The sequence below is a fragment of the Esox lucius genome, chromosome 1 (genome assembly GCF_011004845.1).
Source record: "Esox lucius isolate fEsoLuc1 chromosome 1, fEsoLuc1.pri, whole genome shotgun sequence".
NCBI lineage: Eukaryota > Metazoa > Chordata > Actinopteri > Esociformes > Esocidae > Esox > Esox lucius.
In genome coordinates this window covers 37,751,838-37,774,872 of record NC_047569.1, presented here as the reverse complement: position 1 = coordinate 37,774,872, position 23,035 = coordinate 37,751,838, and the positions used below count along the sequence as shown (strand labels likewise).

General features: G+C 45.6%; 1 protein-coding gene across 3 annotated transcripts; it reads right to left on the bottom strand.

The window, feature by feature from the left end:
- Nucleotides 1–1,594: 1,594 nt before the first annotated feature.
- si:ch211-11n16.2 (zinc finger FYVE domain-containing protein 1) lies at nt 1,595–15,914 on the bottom strand. Of its 3 annotated transcripts, none has more exons than XM_010898673.3 (11): nt 15,701–15,912; nt 13,572–14,076; nt 11,851–12,071; nt 11,276–11,382; nt 10,806–10,914; nt 10,541–10,638; nt 9,849–9,966; nt 7,584–7,754; nt 6,645–6,834; nt 3,410–3,508; nt 1,595–3,033 (listed from the first exon to the last, which is right to left on the bottom strand). In XM_010898673.3, the coding sequence occupies exons 1-11, from the start codon at nt 15,815–15,817 to the stop codon at nt 2,801–2,803; spliced, it is 1,968 nt and encodes a 655-aa protein (XP_010896975.1). In that variant the 5' UTR covers nt 15,818–15,912; the 3' UTR covers nt 1,595–2,800. The 3 variants fall into 3 exon arrangements, 2 of the variants coding, with proteins under 2 accessions (XP_010896975.1, XP_010896976.1); XM_010898674.4 differs by lacking the exon at nt 15,701–15,912 and adding an exon at nt 14,884–14,977; XR_829234.3 differs by having other exon boundaries at nt 2,929–3,033; nt 6,645–6,869; nt 15,701–15,914.
- Between the last annotated feature and the right edge of the window lie 7,121 nt (nt 15,915–23,035).

Sequence of the window (23,035 nt, the reverse complement as noted above, 5' to 3'; positions counted from 1 at the left end):
GCCACAGAATCTCTCTTACAGCCTGGTGTCATTATTTTTCACAGGCAAGACTCATTGAATTTAATTATACATTTTGGTCAACACATGGTTCAACGGTATCAGCTTTAGTGCTCAGAATGTCTACTTAAGAAATCGTCAATCACTGTCATGGTTGGTCACGATCGGAAAGTGTTTATTTCGACCGTGCTGGTTAAGAATCGCATTGCTGTTGGTGTGCCTCCCCCTAGTGATGGTATGGAGATATTGAGTGTTACACAACTGATCTGTTTTGCATTAGTCTCAGCATCATCCAGTGTTGGAATCAATTTGGTCCCATGGCCCTGCCAGGTTGACCCTCTAACATCCACACTTCTAAGTCCCAAACACACGTTTAAATAATTGCGGTAAAACGCGTGGCTGTGCGCAACTTTACTCTCACAAGCCGATCCCCTCTCCGGTCATAATATATTTCAGGCCACACTAGGCTATCGGCTATAACACACTATTCACAGTGCGTCACACCTGAAGAACGCTGTGTGAGTTATATAGGGGCAGTGTTCTATGCTAGGCTGCTCGATGACCCTCCTCTAGATCACGTCTCTTTAATGGATTTGGAAGTACAGAACCATACATTATGCGTAGGTTCAACCTTTGTGCTGGTTCTGGTTCATTTAATCCAATCTTTTACCCCAGCCCATCTATACTGTTTCAGGCGGTAACGGATATTTTATTAGGTGAGACAGGTGAAGCACTTATCTATGTCTCCATCACACCACAATGCACGGCTACACGACAATCCAGGAAGTCATTTGAATTTGAAACGAAGACAAAAACAAAACATATATTACATAAATTAACATATGCTTCATAGTCAATCCACAGGAAATATAAACCCTTTCTTGTTATTTAATTGGAGCCTCAGTTGACTTTACCTACTGTGTAATGCACATCGCCTTATGTCTGACATTGACATGGGAGCTGTGGGAAATGACGTGTTCCTTTCATGAACAACGCATGTTTTCCTCAAGGGGAATAAAACTCCTAACAGCATGATCCATGGAAACAGCGTTGTCACCCCAGAGCTCAAAGTCTGATTATCACTCCTTCGTCCCTCTAACAGAACCTCAAACAGGAAAATAGGCCAGTCACCTCCCAGAGACCAAAGGTCATTCTGGAGCCAGCCAGCCAGGGAAGGAAAAAAAGGGTGGCCCCGGGCCAACAGAACTTCCACCGATGCTCTGACACTGGTTCTCACACATCCACTCTCTGGCGGGCAGGGATTCACAGTCGGACCTGACTTCAGATGTTATGTCATTCAACTGAGGATGCGAGGGAGGCTTGTGGAGAATGGAAATGCGGCTGGATAGATCATTGATGATGGTCTTAGAGATACTGCAGGGCTAACGGCATCTATGTAAACAATGGAGATAGCCTTGCTTGGAAACTGCCTTCTAGGGTTAGTTACTGCCACTCTGTCTGTCAAGTTATGGTACCAGTAGTGACGTAAATAAAGATACTCTGGGAGTGCCCCATATTAAAGGAGATATAAAAAGGACAATAAATAATGTGCTGTAGATTAAAAGTGTTACTCGTTGGAAGAAAAAGAAATCAAACATAACTTCCAGTATATTTAATGCTCAGACAAGCAAAGGAAGAAAATCACGACTGTCATAAGCAGATAGGCGTAGTATATATTGTACATATTTAATCATAATCAACCATTGTTTATGACTACAAAGAAGGCCAGTTATTATAGGTTCCAGTCCATTGTTAAGAGAAATTAAAATCCCTTTTCTGTCACATGAGTAGATACTGCATAGTGGACTGATGATATTCCTGCAAATACCAACCATCTGTGCTTTCCACAGCAAGGCTTCCTACATACAAACATTTCCAGTCAAGTCAACATAGCACGTGAAAAATTCGAACAGAACCCTTTGCATATATTAAAACAATGCACTCATTTTGAATTTTGAAGAAATCCCTAAAGTGCCCACATGTTAAGATCAACACAAACCCTCACCTGAAAAAAAAAAAAAAGAAAAACACAGGATACCGCTATCCCACAACGGAATCTAGCAGTAGTGCTGACCCCAGTTCAAAATCCACCTGGTTGTTGGAAGCAAGCTGGAACGGACCATGTTTTTCAAGGGTCTACACTAGCCTGCAGAGTGCTGTTAGGCCAACAGGGGGCGTAACACTAGCCTGAATTGGAATGTCAGTATTAGAAGTCGGTATGCATATATTGCCCTGTATTCTAGTAGTGCATAGTCTAAAACCACAGCACACTGTCTGAAACCAGATCAGGGAGGAGGAGAATGTTGTGATGTCATCACTGCCGTTTCTCCTCCCCCTTGTCAGGTTGCCACGGGCGCCACACCGTAGTGGTCTGAACAGAAGGCTGTCCTACACAGCCGCCTCCCCCCAACATCGGGTTAACAAAAGATCACGGTTTTAAATGTACTCCCTGTGGCTGGTAGGGTTTTGTACGCAACTGAGTTTTGCGTGGGCTAGTGAAGACAGCATCTATCATCTGGTTGGATCAAGTGTCTTCTACACTTGTTCATTTAAAACTGCTGCCTCAGGACTGCGGCCTCCAGAAATCCAGTTCCTGTTCCTGTTTTTTTAGACGGTTTATGTCAAATGAGGCAGTGCCATTTTTAGAGCGCTACTTGGAATCAAACATCTGAGAGTCTTCCCCAAAGCCCAGGGAATCACCTGGACCGGGGCTTCCCAATGAGTCAAAGTGCACACAACGTTGACAAAGGTGGCTACAAGCCACAGCGGCTCCCCGGCGCCGAGCAGCCCAGAGCCCCCGCCCTCACAGGCTCTCCTTGCGGCCGGCGCAGCTGTCGCAGACACGGACCGGATGGTCCCAGCCGCGGGACGGCACCGGGCGGCTCCGGGAGGAGCAGGCGCCGCACACGCCCTGGCCACACGACCGGCAGTGGTGCTTGGACATACTGGGGCTGAACGTCTTACTGCACTGGCAGCACCGGGTGATCTGGTCATCTGGGATCCAATAGTCTGGCCGGGCAGCTCCCTTCACAAAGCCTGACACGAGGACGGAGACGGGGAGGGACAGATTCCATAAAAAAAAAAAAAAAAGAAGCATTAGTACCATATAAGTAGATAGGTAAAATAACAGTTTTATGCAGGTAATATCCCACGACCTCAGGGTAGATTAAAACTTCTGCTGAGACATTACGGCGGAGACATTACGGCGGAGACATTACGGCTGAGACATTACGGCTGAGACATTACGGCGGAGACATTACGGCGGAGACATTACGGCGGAGACATTACGGCGGAGACATTACGGCTGGACCTGGCCGAAGTAAAGCGCATGTTGCTAATCTGAGTAGGTGGCTACTTGTGCACGATCCTCATTGGTTAAGGGTTTTCTCAAAACGACGCTAGCCATACTCACACAGAGGGTACTCCACGGCGGTGGTGACCATGTCGAGGGTTGACTGGGCCACTTCCGTCACCCGGCGGGCTATCAGACCCCGGGGCTCCACAACAGACACTACAGAACACAGTAAGGGACCAGCCGAATCATCAGAATCTAAACAACACATTCTCAACACAAAGTTCTGTTAATGACCGGTTCAACCGATTAGTCCCTGGAGACAGAATACATAGCACAAGAGCATGTGGATGCCAGTTTGCTGAACATGTCCTTCCAAAATCCTGTGCATTGTGATGGAGTTGGTCCACAATTTGCTGCAATAACAGCCTCCCCTCTTCTGGGAAGGCTCTCCACTAGATATCGGAACGTTGCTGCAGGGATTTGCTCCCTTTCAGCCACAAGAGCATTAACGATGTCGGGCACCGATGTTGGATGATTAGACCTGACTCACTGTCAGCTTTCCAATTCATCCCAAAGGTGTTTGATGGGGCTGAGGTCAGGGCCCGGTGCAGGCCATTTAAGTTCTTCCACCCCGATTGATTTTGACAAGCCATTTCTGTATGGACCTTGCTTAATGGATGAGGGCATTGTCTTACTGAAACTGGAAATGTCCTTCCCCTAACTGTTGCCACAAAGTTGGAAGCATGGAATCATCTAGAATGCCATTGTGTTCTGGAGCATAAAGATTTCCTTTCACTGTATCTAAGGGGCCCGTCTGAATCATGAAAAACAGCCCCAGACCATTATTCCTCCGCCGCCAAACATTAGTTGGCCTTGTGTGTTAGGGCAGTTAGAGTTCTCCTAACCTCCGCCAAAACCACTTTCATCAGTCAAACTGTTGGATGAAAGGTGATTCATCACTGAAGGGAAAGTTTTTCCACTACTCCAAAGTCCAACAGGGTGAGTTTTACATCACTCCAGCCAATGCTTGGCACTGCACATGTTGATACTAGGCTTATGTGCGGCATCTATGGAAACCTATTACATGTAGCTCCAGACTAACAGTTATTGTGCTTAAGTTGCTCCCAGAGGCAGTTTGGAACTCGATAATAAGTGCTGTAACTGAGGACTGATGAGTTGTATGCCCTTCAGCACTCCGCTGCCCTCTTCTGTGAGCTTGTGTGGCACACTACTTCACGGCTGAGCCGCTGTTGCTCCTAGAAGGTTTCACTTCAAAATAAAAGCACTTACAGTTGACCAGATCAGCTCTAGAGGGAAAGAAATTTGACAAACTGACTTGTCAGTAAGATGGCACATCTCATGATATTGGTCAGTCTACTGTCAGTGTTTGGCTATTGAGAGAGCACAGCTGTGTGCTAGATTTCCTTCAACAATGAGTGTGGCTGAAAAAACTGAATCCAGTCATTTACTCTAACTACAGTTATGTCCAGAAATAATTGGTTTTGTTATTTTGTCGGTTTAGCAAAATATATTCAAGTTAGTTAAATATGGTGAACTGTATATATTCAAATACAGTTAAATAAATGAATATGAGCTTAAAGTGCAGTCTCTCAGCTTCAATTAGCATATTCAGATCCAAATTGGAGGAAGGGTTTAGGAATTACAACTCTTTAATATGTAGCCCCCTCTTTTTCAAGGGACCAAAAGTAATTGGACAACTGATTCAAAAGCTGTTTCATGGACAGGTGTGGACTATTCCTTTGTTACTTCTTCATCAATTAAGCAGGTTGATTCCAGGTGTGGCATTCACATTTGAAAGCTGTTGCTGTGAACCCACAACATGCGGTCAAAGGAGCTCTCAATGCAAGTGAAACAGGCCATCCTAAGGCTGCAAAAAAAATCCATCAGAGAGATAGCAGGAACATTAGGAGTGGCCCAATCAACAGTTTGGTACATTCTGAGGAACGAAGAACACACTGGTGAGCTCTGCAACACAAAAAGGCCTGGATGTCCACGGAAGACAACAGTGGTGGATGATCATAGGATCCATGTAAAGAAAAAAAACCTTCACAGCATCCAGCCAAGTGAAGAACACTCACCAAGAGGTAAGCATATCATTATCCAAGACTACCATAAAGAGAAGATTTCACAAGAGCAAATACAGAGGGTTCACCACAAGGTGCAAACCATTAATAAGCCTCAAGAATAGAAAGGCCAGATTAGACTTTGCCAAAAAAACATTAAAAGCCAGCCCAGTTCTGGAACAGCATTCTTTGGACAGATGAAACTAAGATCAACCTGTACCAGAATGATGGGAAGAAAAAAGTATGGAGAAGGGCTTTGAATGGCACATGATCCGAAGCATACCACATCAACTGTAAAACACAGTGGAGGCAGTGTGATGGCATGGGCATGCATGGCTTCCAATGGCACTGGGTCACTAGTGTTTATTGATGATGTGACAGAAGACAGAAGCAGCCGGATGAATTCTCAAGTGTATAGGGATATACAGTCTAATCAGATTCAGCCACATTCAGTTGACTACACTTCACCTTACAGATGGACAATGACCCAAAACATATTGCAAAAGCAACCCCAGGTGTTCTTTAAGGCAAATAAGTGGAATATTTTCCAATGGTTGAGTCAATCACCTGACCCAACCCGATCAAGCATGCATTTCACTGCTGAAGACAAAACTTAAGGCAGAAGACCCACAAGCAAACAACAACTGAAGACAGCAGCAGTAAAGGCCTGGCAAAGCGTCACTAAGGGGGAAACCCAGTGTTTGCTGATCCCCATTCGTTCCAGACTTCAGGCAGTCATCGCCTGCAAAGGATTCTTGACAATGTACATTTTATTTATGATTGTGTTAATTTGTCCAATTACATTTGAGCCCCTGAAATAAGGGGACTGTGTATGAAAATTGTTACAATACCTAATCGTTTCATTTATTTTATTTTTTTAACCCCTTGAATTCAAGCTGAAAGTTAACTTCAATTGCATTTCGGTTGTTTCATTTCAAATCCATTGTGGTGGCGTACAGAGCCAAAATTATGAAAATTGTGTCAGTGTCCAAATATTTCCGGACCTAACTGTACCTTTTCGGTTACTTAACATCCAACTTCTCCATATACTCTCTGTAATGCACTATTCCTGGCCCCACGCTGGACATGTCCCGGGTCAAAGGAAGGAAGTCAGGAAGCCATCAAGTGAGCCATAAAGGGAAGTATCCCTCATTCATTCAGTTACAATAACAACATCTCCACCTTCAACAGCCTTAAACCGGGACTAAAACATTTGCTCATTAGCAACTTCCAGGCTCACAAGAGGTGACGTTAACCTGGGTCCTGACCTTGGTTGGTGGGGCTGGTCCCCCCCTGGCGGTGGCAGGCATCACAGACCCGGACGGGGGTGTTACCCCAGCCCCTTTCCGGCACGGGCATCCGGCACGTGGAACAGGCCTGGCAGAAGCCCTCGCCACACGAGCGGCAGTGGTGCTTCCTCTCAGCTTCCTCAAACGCTTTTTTACAGCTGTGACACTCCTGCAAAACAAGGGGGTGGAGGAGGGCACGAAACACTAAAGCGTTTACTTAAAGAGTCAAAACGGTCAATATTCAAAACGAGTGCCTCCCCACTTCGGTTGACCCAGGGTCTAGTAGGTGTTCTCCAATCCTAATAAAACACATGAGATGTGAGTAATAAGCTGCATGAAAAGCGAATCCTGTCAGTCGCATACAGCCATTAGCTCTCTGGGAACGGTGTTGGGTGGCCTTGGGCTAAACAACATATACTCACATTTATATACAGAGGTACTTCGAACTTGGTCTATCATCTTAGCCATACAGCCTGGATGTGTGTGTAGCTGGACTACATTACAGCTGGGCAATATGGCCAAAAAAGTAATAAAAGTAACCATTTTTTTTCAATTAGTGGTGCATGAACCTATACTGGCAAAAAACTGCATGAAAGCGATTTCAATGGGTGTATTTACTCTCAAACAAACAAGGACGAAACAAGAGAGAATATCAATTTGTTGATATTTTCTGTAATTTAGCAGGACATAAACACTTCTTTAGACAGTAGCGTAAAATGCATAAAACAGACAATATCTGATATAAGGCCCAGCCCTAGTCTAGATAATGTGTTGCTGGTCTAGGTGACACTACAAGACTCCAGGTGGTGTAGTGAAGATCTAATTGATAATTCCAGACTGACACTGTGAGAGTGATGAAGACGTCTCGTTTAGATGCTGTGTTGTTTACATGGACGTTGACCCAGGCTGATGACTCACAGTGATGTCCGTGTTGGGTCTCCAGTAGGGTGGGGCCACCTGGTCAGTGAGCCAGGACGTCACAGCCTTGGTGGGCCCGGCGCTGTAGTCCGACACAGACTGGATAACGCAGTTCATCCCGTCCAGAACCCTCTGGGCTGCATTCTGGTGGTCCGTAAGGAACGCCTCAGACTGAGCAGAGGTACAGAGACGGTTAAAAGAGGGGGACACTCTGAATTCATTAAAGGGTTCTTAAAACGCGACACTTTCACTCGCATTGGCAACTAAAAACGTCTGAACGCAAACATCTACAAAAAGGTATTCATTCATGTCCCTAGTTCAAACGCAAAACCACTGCTGAAATGTTGTTCCACACCACCCATGGAATCCCCATGAATCGCACGCTGTGGAAACAGAGGCAGCGCCGGGGCTCTTCGTGTGCTGTTCACTGACGCCGCGCCGTGTCAGGTAACGTAGCGGGTGAAACACATAAGCAAATCTCATGTGTCAGACACTGCTACTATCTATTGTGCACAATACACTGCAAACTTAAACACAGTTATATATTATCATTGGGATCTTTTTGTCATTTGTTTCAAACTGCAGCAGAAGCAGGCCACATTTATCAGAGACCACTCATTCCTCATTTGTCAGAAGAGCAATGAAATAATTTTTATTCTGATGCGACTGAGTCACTGAAATGGACGGTCATTCTGTAGAGTATCTGATGTTTCATCACAGGGACCACTGTAAAACAACGCTGCACGATCACACTGCCTTCATTATCTTTTGATGAGGAATGATTTCAGAGACTTTTTAGGGGAGTACAACCCAACCTGTGCGAGCATCAACTGGTTCCTCTGGAAGGAACTTTGAACCTTAATTGAGACCATCCTATTGGTCCAAAAGTGAAATCTCCACCCATCCACGGGAGCAGGCCATGAAAAAACCTAGAGCCATTGGCAATAACTTGTAAGAGCAGAGTAAAGGGCGTATTGGAGCGATCGGTGTCATAAAGGGCGTATTGGAGCGATCGGTGTCATAAAGGGCGTATTGGAGCGATCGGTGTCATAAAGGGCGTATTGGAGCGATCGGTGTCATAAAGGGCGTATTGGAGCGATCGGTGTCATAAAGGGCGTATTGGAGCGATCGGTGTCATAAAGGGCGTATTGGAGCGATCGGTGTCATAAAGGGCGTATTGGAGCGATCGGTGTCATAAAGGGCGTATTGGAGCGATCGGTGTCATAAAGGGCGTATTGGAGCGATCGGTGTCATAAAGGGCGTATTGGAGCGATCGGTGTCATAAAGGGCGTATTGGAGCGATCGGTGTCATAAAGGGCGTATTGGAGCGATCGGTGTCATAAAGGGCGTATTGGAGCGATCGGTGTCATAAAGGGCGTATTGGAGCGATCGGTGTCATAAAGGGCGTATTGGAGCGATCGGTGTCATAAAGGGCGTATTGGAGCGATCGGTGTCATAAAGGGCGTATTGGAGCGATCGGTGTCATAAAGGGCGTATTGGAGCGATCGGTGTCATAAAGGGCGTATTGGAGCGATCGGTGTCATAAAGGGCGTATTGGAGCGATCGGTGTCATAAAGGGCGTATTGGAGCGATCGGTGTCATAAAGGGCGTATTGGAGCGATCGGTGTCATAAAGGGCGTATTGGAGCGATCGGTGTCATAAAGGGCGTATTGGAGCGATCGGTGTCATAAAGGGCGTATTGGAGCGATCGGTGTCATAAAGGGCGTATTGGAGCGATCGGTGTCATAAAGGGCGTATTGGAGCGATCGGTGTCATAAAGGGCGTATTGGAGCGATCGGTGTCATAAAGGGCGTATTGGAGCGATCGGTGTCATAAAGGGCGTATTGGAGCGATCGGTGTCATAAAGGGCGTATTGGAGCGATCGGTGTCATAAAGGGCGTATTGGAGCGATCGGTGTCATAAAGGGCGTATTGGAGCGATCGGTGTCATAAAGGGCGTATTGGAGCGATCGGTGTCATAAAGGGCGTATTAGAGCGATCGGTGTCATAAAGGGCGTATTAGAGCGATCGGTGTCATAAAGGGCGTATTGGAGCGATCGGTGTCATAAAGGGCGTATTGGAGCGATCGGTGTCATAAAGGGCGTATTAGAGCGAAGGGCGTAGTAGAGCGCAGGGCCCTGTGGAGCGCAGGGCCCTGTGGAGCGCAGGGCGTAGTAGAGCGCAGGGCGTAGTAGAGCGCAGGGCGTAGTAGAGCGCAGGGCGTAGTAGAGCGCAGGGTGCTTGACCAGCAGGGGGATCAGCTTACATCTTCCCAGACGTGTTTGACCTCGGGCCGCACCACACTGCTCTCTGGGTCCTGGTTGCCCAGCCAGTACTGCCGGCTGCGGTAGATGATTCCACAACTGCCACACTCTAGAACATACCTGGGGGACAAAGACAAGAGACAGGACAGGGAGACAGGACAGGGAGACAGGACAGGGAGACAGGACAGGGAGACAGGACAGGGAAATGTGGGAAGTGGCAGGAATGAGAGAAGAGGAGAACAGAGTGCATCAGTGTAGTTGTCAGATTTACATTCCTTGTTTGAATGATAGTTTCAAGCTGTGTGTGATTGGCCATCCTTTACTCAATGGAATAAACAGGGCCAGATGAGAAGAGACATCTGGAAGAGTGGCACTACTTGTTTGTATGTTTGTGACTGATTCATCCCTCCCAGACTGGCCACAAAACCAAACAAAAGATGCTGTGGATGCGTCATGACACAACGGTGTGCGTGAGATAGCGATGTCTAGGACGTCGGAAGTGAGGACGAAAAAAAGTTCTGGTTCAGATCCAACGGGTGTTCTATTCTTTATTCTTACAGATCGAGAACTTTTAGGCTAGGATGGAAAACAGTGTTGTATTAAGGTACTACATTTCCCGTCCTCACATTGAATGCAAGTCCAATTTGAGTGTGTGTGTGTGTGTGTGCGTGCGTGCGTGCGTCGAGGGACTCACCCAGACCAGGCGTACTTCGCCAGCCCAAACCAAGGGTTGTCAGTGGAGGCTGAGGTCTTGGGGATGACAATCACCTCTCGGCCCCCCTCATAGCATCTCTGTGTAGGCAGGACACATCGGGAAGTGTTCACACATTATTCAAACAGTCAACACCATCGCCGCAAGGTTCAAAACCCCTCACTCTATAAACGATAAATCACAGAGAGCTGTCAATCCGCCCCGCACGGATCTCCTCAGAGCGACTGGAGGTGTGTGAAAGGACTACCTTGCAGATGAGAACCTTGTTGTTGTACTGGTGGGCGAACTGACACAACCCGTCTGCCAGGTGAGGAACCCGATCTCTCAGATGATTCATCCCATTTTTACAGCGTATGCTGAGAGGGGAAGAAAACAAGGGAATCCCCAATCAAAACAGTCCAACTGATGGACCTGTGTGAAACGTGTCAGGTCCATTTTTCGCCCCAACCCAGTCTTGTCAAAACCAATTGTGTCTCTAATCCGGCTTCATCACAACAACTCCCAATGGATTCGGCACAACTGAAGACGAAAAGTCTTCCTCAGAGACATCGGCGCCAAGCCAGTCTGCTTTATTTCAGCCATGGCTCACTAAACCAGGAGGTCACGTGGGTCAACGTGCGCGTGCGTCCTCTCTCACCCCACAACAACCGCTTGGACCGCAGGTGATCAAAGAGTGGCGCAAGTCCACTCTGAGTTGGTAAGAGGTGAGTCACTTACTTGCAACTGAGACAGACCGCGGAGCAGGTGAAGTATTCGTCAGGGAAGAAAGAGTAGAGGGGGACCTTGTCGTCCGCAATCTCCCCACAGAACCTGTCACTCAGGGCCTGGGGGGCGGGGCATAATGGAGGAAGGGGAGGACCCAAGCGCAGCCGTTAGATCAAGACAAATACACAAATGGGTTCTTTGGAAGGCCTACTGACACAGGCCCGTTATTACGGACACAGGCCCGTTATTACCGACACAGGCCCGTTATTACCGACACAGGCCCGTTATTACCGACACAGGCCCGTTATTACGACACAGGCCCGTTATTACCGACACAGGCCCGTTATTACCGACACAGGCCCGTTATTACCGACACAGGCCCGTTATTACCGACACAGGCCCGTTATTACCGACACAGGCCCGTTATTACCGACACAGGCCCGTTATTACCGACACAGGCCCGTTATTACCGACACAGGCCCTTTATTACCGACACAGGCCCGTTATTACCGACACAGGCCCGTTATATCTGCCCACACACAAAAATACAAAGCTCGGAAACCACGGCGACACACGTGAACACGTACCTGCAGGGCGCTGAACACGATGGCCGGTTGGCGTGGGGAGCGCGTGGCGGTGTTCCGGACCTGCTGCCGGATGGCCTCCAGGAGCAGAGAGTAGTCAGTGGGCGGCGTGACCGTCTGAGTGCCCACGTACTGCACCGAGCTGAAGGCCTCCGTGCCCAGACCCAGGTCATGGAAGCGCCGCTGGAGCTGAGTGTCTGCGAAGCCCGGGACATCCTTCCTCTCTGGGGGGGGGGGGGGGGGGGGGGGACAATGCTGAGTGGGTTCACACGCCCCTAAACCCAACGAACACTGTGGGAGCCACAACACCTTGGCCTCTCGTGGGCAGAAGACATATAAGAACAGTGCTGGTTCTGGGGTTTGGGACCCATTGCGGTTCTGCATGTGTAAGCGTCTTTCGAATTTCAGGCAAGGATTGGGGATTTAAGCAATATCTGAACTCCTCCAAACAGGATGACAGGAAAACCAGGCCTACCGGCGTCTTAACCGGGTTACAGAAATGTAGCGTTTAGTTCTTTTGACTTCCAGTTAGTAATTCACCATAACATAGCCAGGTACAGCTACATTAGCACAGAGTTCTTCCTACTCAATGAAGTAGCCAACAACAGAACAAAGAAAAAAAGAAAAACAATGCGTGACAATATCCAAAACACACCCCCACTCCCTCGTCAACACAAAAGAGGCCAAATGCATTATCTATATGAAAGTTCCTGCCTGGTTTAGACATTATCTATATGAAAGTTCCTGCCTGGTTTAGACATTATCTATATGAAAGATAATCTTGGTGGATCGTACAAATCAAAAGGTACGTTTCAGTGTTCTTCCACTGGTCGCCTTTTAAGGCAATTCGTGGACATGCTCCTCCGAATCAGTCCTGTCATACATACTCTATGCTCACATGCACGCTGCCGGCACAAGATGCACGCCTCCTTACTCCTCCCACAGCGCCAACACAAACAGCTGGAGGCGGAGCTACGGTTCAGAAAATGATCGGCCAATCAGTGTGAGAAACACAGACTCAGGCCCAGCCTTAAATTCCTCACTGACCTAATCCCTTCTGTGGGGACCATTACTGAGTCAGTCTGGCCCAGAGGCGTGAAGGCGAATGGCAAGGCCCCGGGGTGACGTCCCTGCTGACCTCTGCCTGGCCAGCTCCCCACTTTCCACTGGCAGCCTCCTACCAGTAAGGTGGTTTACTCCTGCCCTCCCATGATTTTGGCTGGGTTACGTCTCCTTATGTTCATTATCTTTAAAAACCAAATCTCGACTAGGCCTGGCCTCATTGAGTGTATCATTCCAGCCTGACTATGTGAACAAGCGGACACTTTCTCCCATTAGGCGTGGCTCCTCCTTCAAGGGCACAACCAAACTGGCATGTTTGTTTCTATGCAAACATGGTACCCTATGTTCCCTCAGTTGTAATATAGAGTACATTAACTTTTAAGCCATTTAATCCAGATCGACATACATTGGCAACCCGGATGAATGGGCATACAGTGGTTCAGGAAACACTGCTAAATACCATCTGTGCTACAGCAAATCAGAATGCAATTTGGTAAAGAGGATGTAGATGCAACAATGACTCAACCTCCAATAAGGGGTCTCTTATCCTTCTTTACAGGGAGCTGTTGCTAGCCAGGGTGATTTAAAAAGCACATTCAAGCCGGGCGTCTGCGTAACCACTCGGCGACAACGGAACATGCTAGCGAACCGGCCTCTCGTACCGTGGCCCAGCAGCTGGGTGTGGGTGGTCTCCTGGAACACGATGACCGCCGGCCCCAGAGAGGACAGGGGCACATCCATGCCACAGCGGCTGGAGAGGGCACGCAGCTCCGGGGTGAAGTGCTTCTGGTAGGCCCCCGAGGCGCTGCTCAGGAACTGGAACATGTCGTTGTGCAGGCGCTCGGCCCGGGTCCGGTACACCACCATGTCCGACACGGCCAGCACCTTCAGCAGCAAACGCATGCGCTGGTTCTGGTTGGACGCCGCGCCCAGCAGGCCCTCCGTGTCCAGGGCGACCAGGCCCAGCACGGGGTCGAAGGCAGCCCAGACGCCCACCGTGCAGGAGCTGGGGGACTTGGAGGTGTAGAACACGGTTTCCCCGCCAAACAGGATGTGGTTGAGGGTGTGGGACTTGCCATCGCCTGTGTTGCCAAAGATGGAGAGGACCTTGACCCCCTGCACATCGCCACAGCCCAGCCTCTCCAGGAACTGGGCCTCATCTTGAACCTGGCGTCACATTGGAAAGGATGGGGAGACTGAGGTTGTTAGCTAGGCCCAGCTGTTGTAAGACATTATGCTGTCAGACTCATGTTTAATCACCACAAATAGACCTGGATGTTTTTTAACAGCATGCTTTGCCTTGCCCTTTTACTTTAATTACTATTATAAATTACTATTATTTTGATTAATTGAATTAATAATTGTAAAATAATATTTGGTCATAATGGCCAGTCCTGTCTGTAAAATTATAATTTAAAATAAGCAATTCACAGTGGTGGGTAATCTCTCTAGATTTTTTAAAAAACTACTTAATATTTCGTTTAAATGTCTTAGCAAAAGTAAAACGTTGAAAAGAAAATGTCTTGCTAAAAACGACACAACATTTTTCAATTGGGCGGCACTACAAAGGTGTTAATAGTACGGAAGAACATTTTGTCATTTATCAAATAGTTCAGATTAGTGTTTTGCTCTCATCTGAAAACAGAGCAACATCTACATCTACAGATTGAAAACAGAGCTACATCTACGGACTGAAAACAGAGCTACATCAACGGACTGAAAACAGAGCTACATCTACGGACTGAAAACAGAGCTACATCAACGGACTGAAAACAGAGCTACATCTACGGACTGAAAACAGAGCTACATCAATGGACTGAAAACAGAGCTACATCAATGGACTGAAAACAGAGCTACATCAACGGACTGAAAACAGAGCTACATCAATGGACTGAAAACAGAGCTACATCAATGGACTGAAAACAGAGCTACATCAACGGACTGAAAACAGTGCTACATCTACGGATTGTTCACCTTGCTGGCTCTGGAATTCACACACGTGACTACAGTTCGCATTGAACTGTGGGTGATATCAACATTGCAAGTTTTTCATTCGCAGGTCAAGCACAAGGCTGGGGGACAGTTTTGCACCCGAACATAAAGCTCGGCTAAGAAAATTACATCCGTTTTGATGGGCATTCCCCCAAAGCAAAGTGCCTCGCGCTAGTGCTTAGTTAGCTAATATACCGATCGGACGGTTTACTTTGCTTTTAAAGTTCGACCGTGTCTTTGGTGGCTTGCTGGAAGTTGCTTGAATTCGAGTGACGTATTTAAAAGGACAGTGCTGATAGTGTTTCTAAACAAACACTCCCCGTTGTTCAAAATGCCCGAACGTAAAATCGAGCTCTGTGGTCAGGTGTCTTGGCCAAAAACGAAACTTCGCATCACGATGACAGACGATGTTGACAACGCTGCTGATTCGGAATCATTAACGATTACCAAACCAATTACGTTGAAGAAAATACGAAATAGCTGAAATTATTTTAATTGCTTTGTTTGGGTTCAATCACTGGATAGCTGATCAGGTTAGCTCAGTCATGAAGCCGACGAAACAAAACAGACATTATGTTAGCTGGATGCTAGTTGGGATTGCAAAGTCTAGAAGACATAATTTTGTTGACACACGCATGTCAGCTTTTTCAAATAAAACGCTAGCTGAGCAACTAACGTTATACTTTGGTTGACCGACGAGTATACCAAATTTGTACAGTCTCTCTATCTCTAGATTTCGTTTCCATTCGCTAATCATACTAGCCTAGCCAGCAAGTTCGGTGCTAACTGACGTCTTTACCTGCAGGTTTTCCTGTTCGTCCACCAAAAGAAAACTCCGACCGTTTTCTGGGTGTTCCTCTGTCTTTGTGTGACAAAGGGATACCTCCTCCATTTCTCTCATCAGTACTTCAGACATGGCATTAAAGCATCTTCAGCTTGACAGAAGCAAAAACTTCCCCCACGACCAGAACAACAACACAACGTGTGGATTGGTGTGGGAGGAGCCATTGAGTACGTAGACGTAAGAACGTGAGGAGTGCTCTCCATCGTATGCTTAACAACAACGCCATCTTCTGGTGAATATACTAATTGCAGCGAAATCAGTGAACACGGCAGAAACAACAAACTGAATTCAAGAGTTAATTTATTGCAACTCGTAATTAGCAGCTGGACACTAATACATATATATATATTTGTTTAATATAATACATATATATTTTGGTTGACAGACATCTGGTAATGAGGCTGCTATTTTTAATTATATGTGGTGCTTTCTGGCTGCTAAGGCAACACCACAGTCACGGCCAATCAGATGGGATGTGAAGTCCAAGGCTGTTTTCAGACTTATCCTCAACAAAATTCAGACGTGTCAAAATTAGGCCTATCTACCAACCTCTGACCACCTCTCTGCACGTAGGCCATGACCATATCCATCTCAAGAGATGCTGTATGGAAAGGACCCCAGTTGCCTGTCGTGATATTTTGCTTGTTTGTCTTTTCCCCATTCAAGCAATTTCACATTCTCTGATATGCCGAAAAGACGTAACTAAGTCAATAATATTATCTTAAAACAACACAGACCTGTTTAGTTATATTAATTAACACGTAAGCCTAAAAATACGTGCGGAACCCATACAATTGTGTATTTAAATGTCTTTATATGGTTTATTTGTATAGTCCTTCCTTACACTGAGTTCGCTAATCTTCATTAAATATTTGTTAGCGGAGATCTATAAATATCACTTGTCACAGAGTGGCTTTCAGAGTGGCGCCACTGCTACTAACTGACATGGAGAGAAATTCCATCACTGCTGTGCCCACTGTCTTGGTACTAGAGGCGAAGAGGCAACTCTTACAATAATCAATTTTCCCCCTGCTACTCCCCTGTCCTCGAAAACGATCAATTATTAAACCTCTTCAGTATCGACTCACCTAGAATAGATTAAATGTTTATCAATTTGCCATCAATACATCCCACACACCCGTCCTCCCGCTCTTTCTCTAAATGTAATCTAACAGTGTAAGTGAACTCGAAGGTCATCTAGAAGTACCAAAAAAAAATGTTTCAACACCGAAATGATCTTGGACTAATAATTACTCGGATATAAAGTTTATAAGTGATGCTATCATGGGAAATAACCAGGAGTTATATTGGGTGGGAGCCAGTAGGAGCTGAGCTCCTGCACATATGGTCAAAATATGACCTAGGGGGAGCTGAGCGCCCTTACTTCCACTGACCAGCACTTTAACATTTTAGATACACCTGGAAAGTAGAATGTAGGGCCCCCGCTTCCCAAATTCCCAAATTTAAACCCTGGAAATAAGCCCACCATCAAGGGGAAACTCAGTGTGGTATGATTAAATGATAAGGAACAGAGACAGAGGTGTCTAATTCTTATATTGAACCAGTCATCAACACTTATAACAGAGAAAAGGTGGATATTTCGTACCTGATTTGAGTGAAAAGGGGTCTTAAAAAAAATGACACTACAGTTTAAACACAATGCAGAACATTCTCAACATAGCTCTCTTTATCTGACAAAAAGGTTTTCAAATGCATTCAGGAGATACTCTTCCTGCATATTGAGAAGAGAGACACAGAGAAATTGTATGTGCACAATAGTGGGAGAGAGAAAGTGTGTGTGTATGTGTATGAAAGAAATTTTGACAGACAGAGATAGGGGAAACTAGTGTGTGTGTGTGTGTGTGTGTTTCTACAATCTCTATATTATGAGGACAAAAATGTCCCAATCTAGTTAAATCAGAAACATTTTACTAATGAGTACTTTCTTCCGATTCTCATTTTGAAAAGGCAAATGTTGGCTAAGGTTTCAGGTTTAGGGTAAAAGTTTATAGGGGTTAGGGTAGGGCATTACCAGTTAGGGTTAGGCATTAAGGCTACATTATGTTTTGGCATACATTTTAGATTACTGAAGTTAAGGATAGTTATAAGGTTAGGTTAAGGTTTAGGGTTGTGATTAGAGAAAGCTGGCTAGTCAACTTATGGCGTCCCCATTTAAATTACAAAGTAAACGCGTGTGTGTGTTTGTGTGTGCGCATGTTCACACAGGTAATTAACCTAACCCAAAATACCCCATCAGTACTGTCCCAGTTAGTGACGAACAACTGAACAATTTAGCAACAGTATCCTTTATTTAAAACGTAGTAAAAAGTTGCCATTGAGTAACACTGTAACACAGAACAGAACTCTTTAGCATCCTCTCAGAGAGATGGTGAGTATACAGCCTCGCCCTTAACATGTATTTCCAATTGTGCGAGAATAGGAAACAATGCATCAATAAAAATGAAACCTACAGATGGACAGTCCAGTAACCCAACCTTGACATTTACAGTAGACGCTTCGACTCACGCATAGAAGTCCAAGGCGGGACTGTAAAACAGTTGACCGCGATTCACACTGGTATTTGTAGTGCACTGGCTTCCCAACATGTCTCACATTAACGGGCAAAAACTACATTTCCCCATCCCTGCCACCGAGCGTTCCCAATCCTATTGGCTGGCAGCTCCAGCCGCAGCCCCAGAGAATGAATGAAATTGAAATCGCTGGTATATTACATGTACAATACCGGGATCTGCAGCGTTACATTGTATCACACTTTATCAAAATGGCTACAGTGGTACAGAACCCCCTGAAATCGTAAGTACCCTTACATACATGTACCTTTTACATTTGCAGGGATAAATCCGCGGATGCTGTCAGTGCATATAGCCTGTAATCGTTCATAATTTTATGCATCGTACAGAAGTACCAGACTATACATTGCAAGCTACAGATATTATAATGGTAGTCTGGAATATGGATGGAAAGTTATATTTCGAACAGCTTTATTTTTTGCATGTCCGGATTATGTTCCAAAATGCAGAACATGCCGAGAAATAATTTCACTGAGCCAGCAATTGTTTGCAGACGATACGGTGGAATGTTGAGGTTGCCTAGAATTTAGATGACCCGGTGTCTCATGTAAATAGACGAGATCGAGGTAAACTTGTCTGATCGGGGTGGCGGTTTAATAGGCTATCAAACCGACTCCATAAAATCGAATAGCCTTTAGCAAACATATGCGGGTTTGGGAAAAGCGGTGCCTGTTACCTGTGCATTTTACTGCGTGAGGCAGCAGCCTTAACAGGTAGGCACATCCAAGCCGGTGGTAGCCTAGCCTGTGTCGGCTGAAACGTTATATCTTTAGGACATCCTTTTATTGTGGACCTCTTGGCAGGCTACGTGCTTGCGATTATAATAGCACCACTGTTTACAGCGCATCTTCGCTCGCAGGCACGCGTTCCATCCTCCTGTAGACTATAAGCAAACCTGATAAAATATTGTATAGCTTTGCGTCATATGAAAGGGTTAACTTGTGTGCCAGGGCTGTTTGCATTTCTAGTGTCATCTCTGCCATTCGCGGTGAGCGGTGAACATTCCATCAAGTTTCCTTTCGATTCCTTTGTGCGGAATTGAAACAAGAACATGTCAACGTACGGAACGCAGTCGACCGGGCTCGCGTCCAAAAGGTAGCTGCGTCCATCAGCTTGGTTCTAACGACCATTGGACTTATACATAATTTAAAAAACACATTAAGTCTACTGTTGAAAATCATATATTATTTGAATACTGTTTGGTGAAATGTAGGCATATGCAGCCTGTCTAACAAAGAAAGTAGTAGGGCAAGCGCGGGACATCGGATGTTACCTGAGCGGGAACGTAGGCTATTGCCGAGGCTTTTGGCGATGCAGTCGACGATGTGCTGTCAGCCTATCTGATATCCAGACCGGCGACATTTCATGCAATTCATGAAAACGATTCAGTCTACCGGGAACCAAGCCTATTATGAGACATTTTGAACTGCTTTCAATCATTCGTATTTGACTATAAGACAATGGATCCGTCACCCTTGGGTTCAGTCAATGCGAGGCAGTGGCATTCATTCTAATTATTTGGGAACTCGGGCATCAAGTTATATGTTGTCACAGGATATAGCCTGGCTCACAAATCAACGAATATATGCGATTCATACATAATACATACAATTGCAAATCTTGTGGGTTTTAATTGCACCCTTTCAGAACGAGAGCTCTGGTGACTGAGCACGGCTTGGGGACCTAAGGAGACGAAAGGTGTCGCCTGAGGTGTCACCTGTGTCAGTTAATTTGACCATTTTAATGCATTATTTCTAGTCCGTGGATCATTGTTATGGGAGAGTAGCTAGAAAGAAAAAAAATTAATTAGTTGTGTGGCTGTTTTGAAATACATTTTAAGATGACCACTTGCTTCTTTAACTGGATGTTAGGAGTCCGTTTAGGGGTACCGACAGTAAAACACGCACTTCCATCCATTTTTCAGTTTTTAATAACTGAATAATAATTTATATATTTTTACATGGTACTGTTGTAATGGCTTCAGGTGACGCGCGCCGACGAGTTCCCTTTCGCTTGCCGCCTGGTCGCGGAACTAGTAGGGACGCAGACCCTCCCGAAGGCCTTTGCAAGGCCGTGACTAGGGGATTAATTTGATTTGTTTGCATTAAATATACGACCGTGGACGAATAAGCATGAGCAAAGGGAATGGCAGAGGTAGGGACCATCAATGGACTCTGAGCTGATTAACTCTGACTTGAATGTTCCTCAGTAGCCTTTATGCCAAGCATCTAGTTAATATCCTCTACCCCTGCTCTGGTTGCTTATATAATGTAATCTATAGCCTCCTAAACACAAATTCTACCGTTATTAAGGACAACACTGGGTAAAATACTGAGTATTTTATGTTGAGCTCACTTAACTGTCCTCTGTGCAGTTCGAAGGTTGAGGGTTCATTCCTTTGGAAGCAAATCCTGAGAGAACCATCAATCTACTGGGCATTCCCCTAACCCCTCCACTGGATTAGTTCTACTCTAATCTCTCTGCTACCCCCCCCCCTTCATCTTTTCCCCACTCCGTCTTCCTTTCCCCCTCTGGCTCCCCTGTTCTCCTTCTCCCACCTTATTTATATTGCAATCCCTGAATCACTAACTCAATCTTCAATTCTGTAGTTGTCCGAGTCTCATCACTCCGGTTTTCTCATCTCTCTGTCTGTTAATTCCCCTACCATTCATTTTTAAACCTACCCCTACCTCATGCCATCATCTTGTGTCTTGGTCTAACTTTTCTCTTCCTCCTGCGCCTCCTATCCCTTTCCTCCTTCACTCTGGAAGAGGAGGCTGCGTGCCGACTCGTGTGATAGTTATTCTGCTGTGCCTGACTGATCTGAAGGATATTAATTCCATATATAATTCTGTGCTGAGGCGTTGTTTAAATGAACAGCCTGTCTATCCTAGTGCAGTGGAACCTTAGCGTCCACTATTCTAGATTGTTCTCTTTCTCCATCGCTCTCTTCTCACAAGAATTTTTTTTCAGTGTGTTTGTATAATATCAAGCACGTTTTGAGAGGGCATTTTCTTTTCTGGGTTATTGCCATCCCCCTTTCTATCCACATATATGTTCTTCTCTTTGTCTTCATTGGAAGACAAGAGAGAGAGAGAGAGAGAGAGACACACACAGATAAGTATTTTTAGCTCTATGACCTATTTCTCCAATGCTACCTAACCAACTGCCAGTCACTTGCCTGTGCTTTGGGATCCTATATGGCCGCCAGCTGTAGTCATAACTTGTAGTTCAGGACAGGAGTGGAGGAACTACAACATACCTTTACAGTAATTGGCCTGATTCATTCAGTAAACTACAGTAGATAACCAGACTTATTTAGTAAACTACAATTGTTTACAGTAATGGACCAGATGGATTTAGTAAACCTCAGGTCTTTACAGGAGAGGACTAGACTGATTTAGTAAACTACAGTATTTAGTAATCTACAGCCCTTTACAGTAGTGGACCAGATTCGTTTAGTAAATGACAGCCCTCTACAGTAGTGGACCAGATGAATACAGTAATTCCAGTGCAAGCATGTCAAATATACAGTGTTGGTTTTGGGTTAGAGTCAATAAATTAGAATAATAGATAATACCGACTTGGGCGCTTGCAACCTCTGTTGTTGTTGTTAGCTGGAAATGCACTCTCTTCCAAGGGCACATAGGTTCTGCTACAGGAAGAAAAATGTCCTGGCAGAAAATGCATCTTACGACACATTTTGGTCTTTTAGTCTCCTGAGTTAAGACAAACAAATCATCTTAGGAAACATCTATTGGTTGTGCCAGAAGGGACACTATGATTAATTAGCCGTAAATTAGGTCCACTGGTGTGGTCATAGGGGACAGAACTCTTGGGAATGGTTTGGATCGGGTTGGGCGATTTGGATCGGGTCAGGTGGTCGGTAACCTAGCCATTGCCTTTGACTGGCAGCGATGGAATGATGTGAGGTGTCTGTTGAGAGAAGATGGGCTTGGTCCACGCGCTCAATAGGCTGCAGCAGCAAGCACCCTTTGCATTGTACAATTGCATAGCATAGCACCGAAGAGACCGGCTCACGCTCATTATAAATCACAGGAAAGGAAAATCCATTGGAAGAAATAGTGTCTCACAGGTTTGCAGGAAATCCATTGGAAAATGTTTTGATCGGTGCAAAGCGGATGTGTTGTTGCACATTCACACAGCGCAGGAATGTGCTTTCACCTGCATCGTTACCACTGCTACTGTGGTAATTCCTTTGCGCCTCCTCTGTTCTCTCATGCTTAACACAGTTACATGAATCCAAATATGTTCATCTTAAAAATTCAGTTTTTACAGACCATAATCCTAACCCTAAACTTAAACTAACCTTAACCCCAAAAACCTAATCCCAATGATGAAATAGAGCCTAAACACTTACACCAAGGGGGAAATGTTCCTATTAATGTAATTTTTATTAGTTTTTGTGTAGTTAGTATTTTATTCCACTCCCCTTCACTAACCCAGGCTTTGTTGGACAGGAGAGTGGTGAAAGGTTTGTATACATATATTTTTTTTAGATATAGATTTTTCAGGCATTTACGTGCTTAATTTGATAGGCCAGTGGTGAAAGATAGAGGAGACAGCTTTATTTGCTCAAAGTGCAGTGGGACGGATTCAAACCCATCCTGCAGTGGGCCGGATTCAAACCCATCCTGCAGTGGGCCGGATTCAAACCCATCCTGGAGTGGGCTGGATT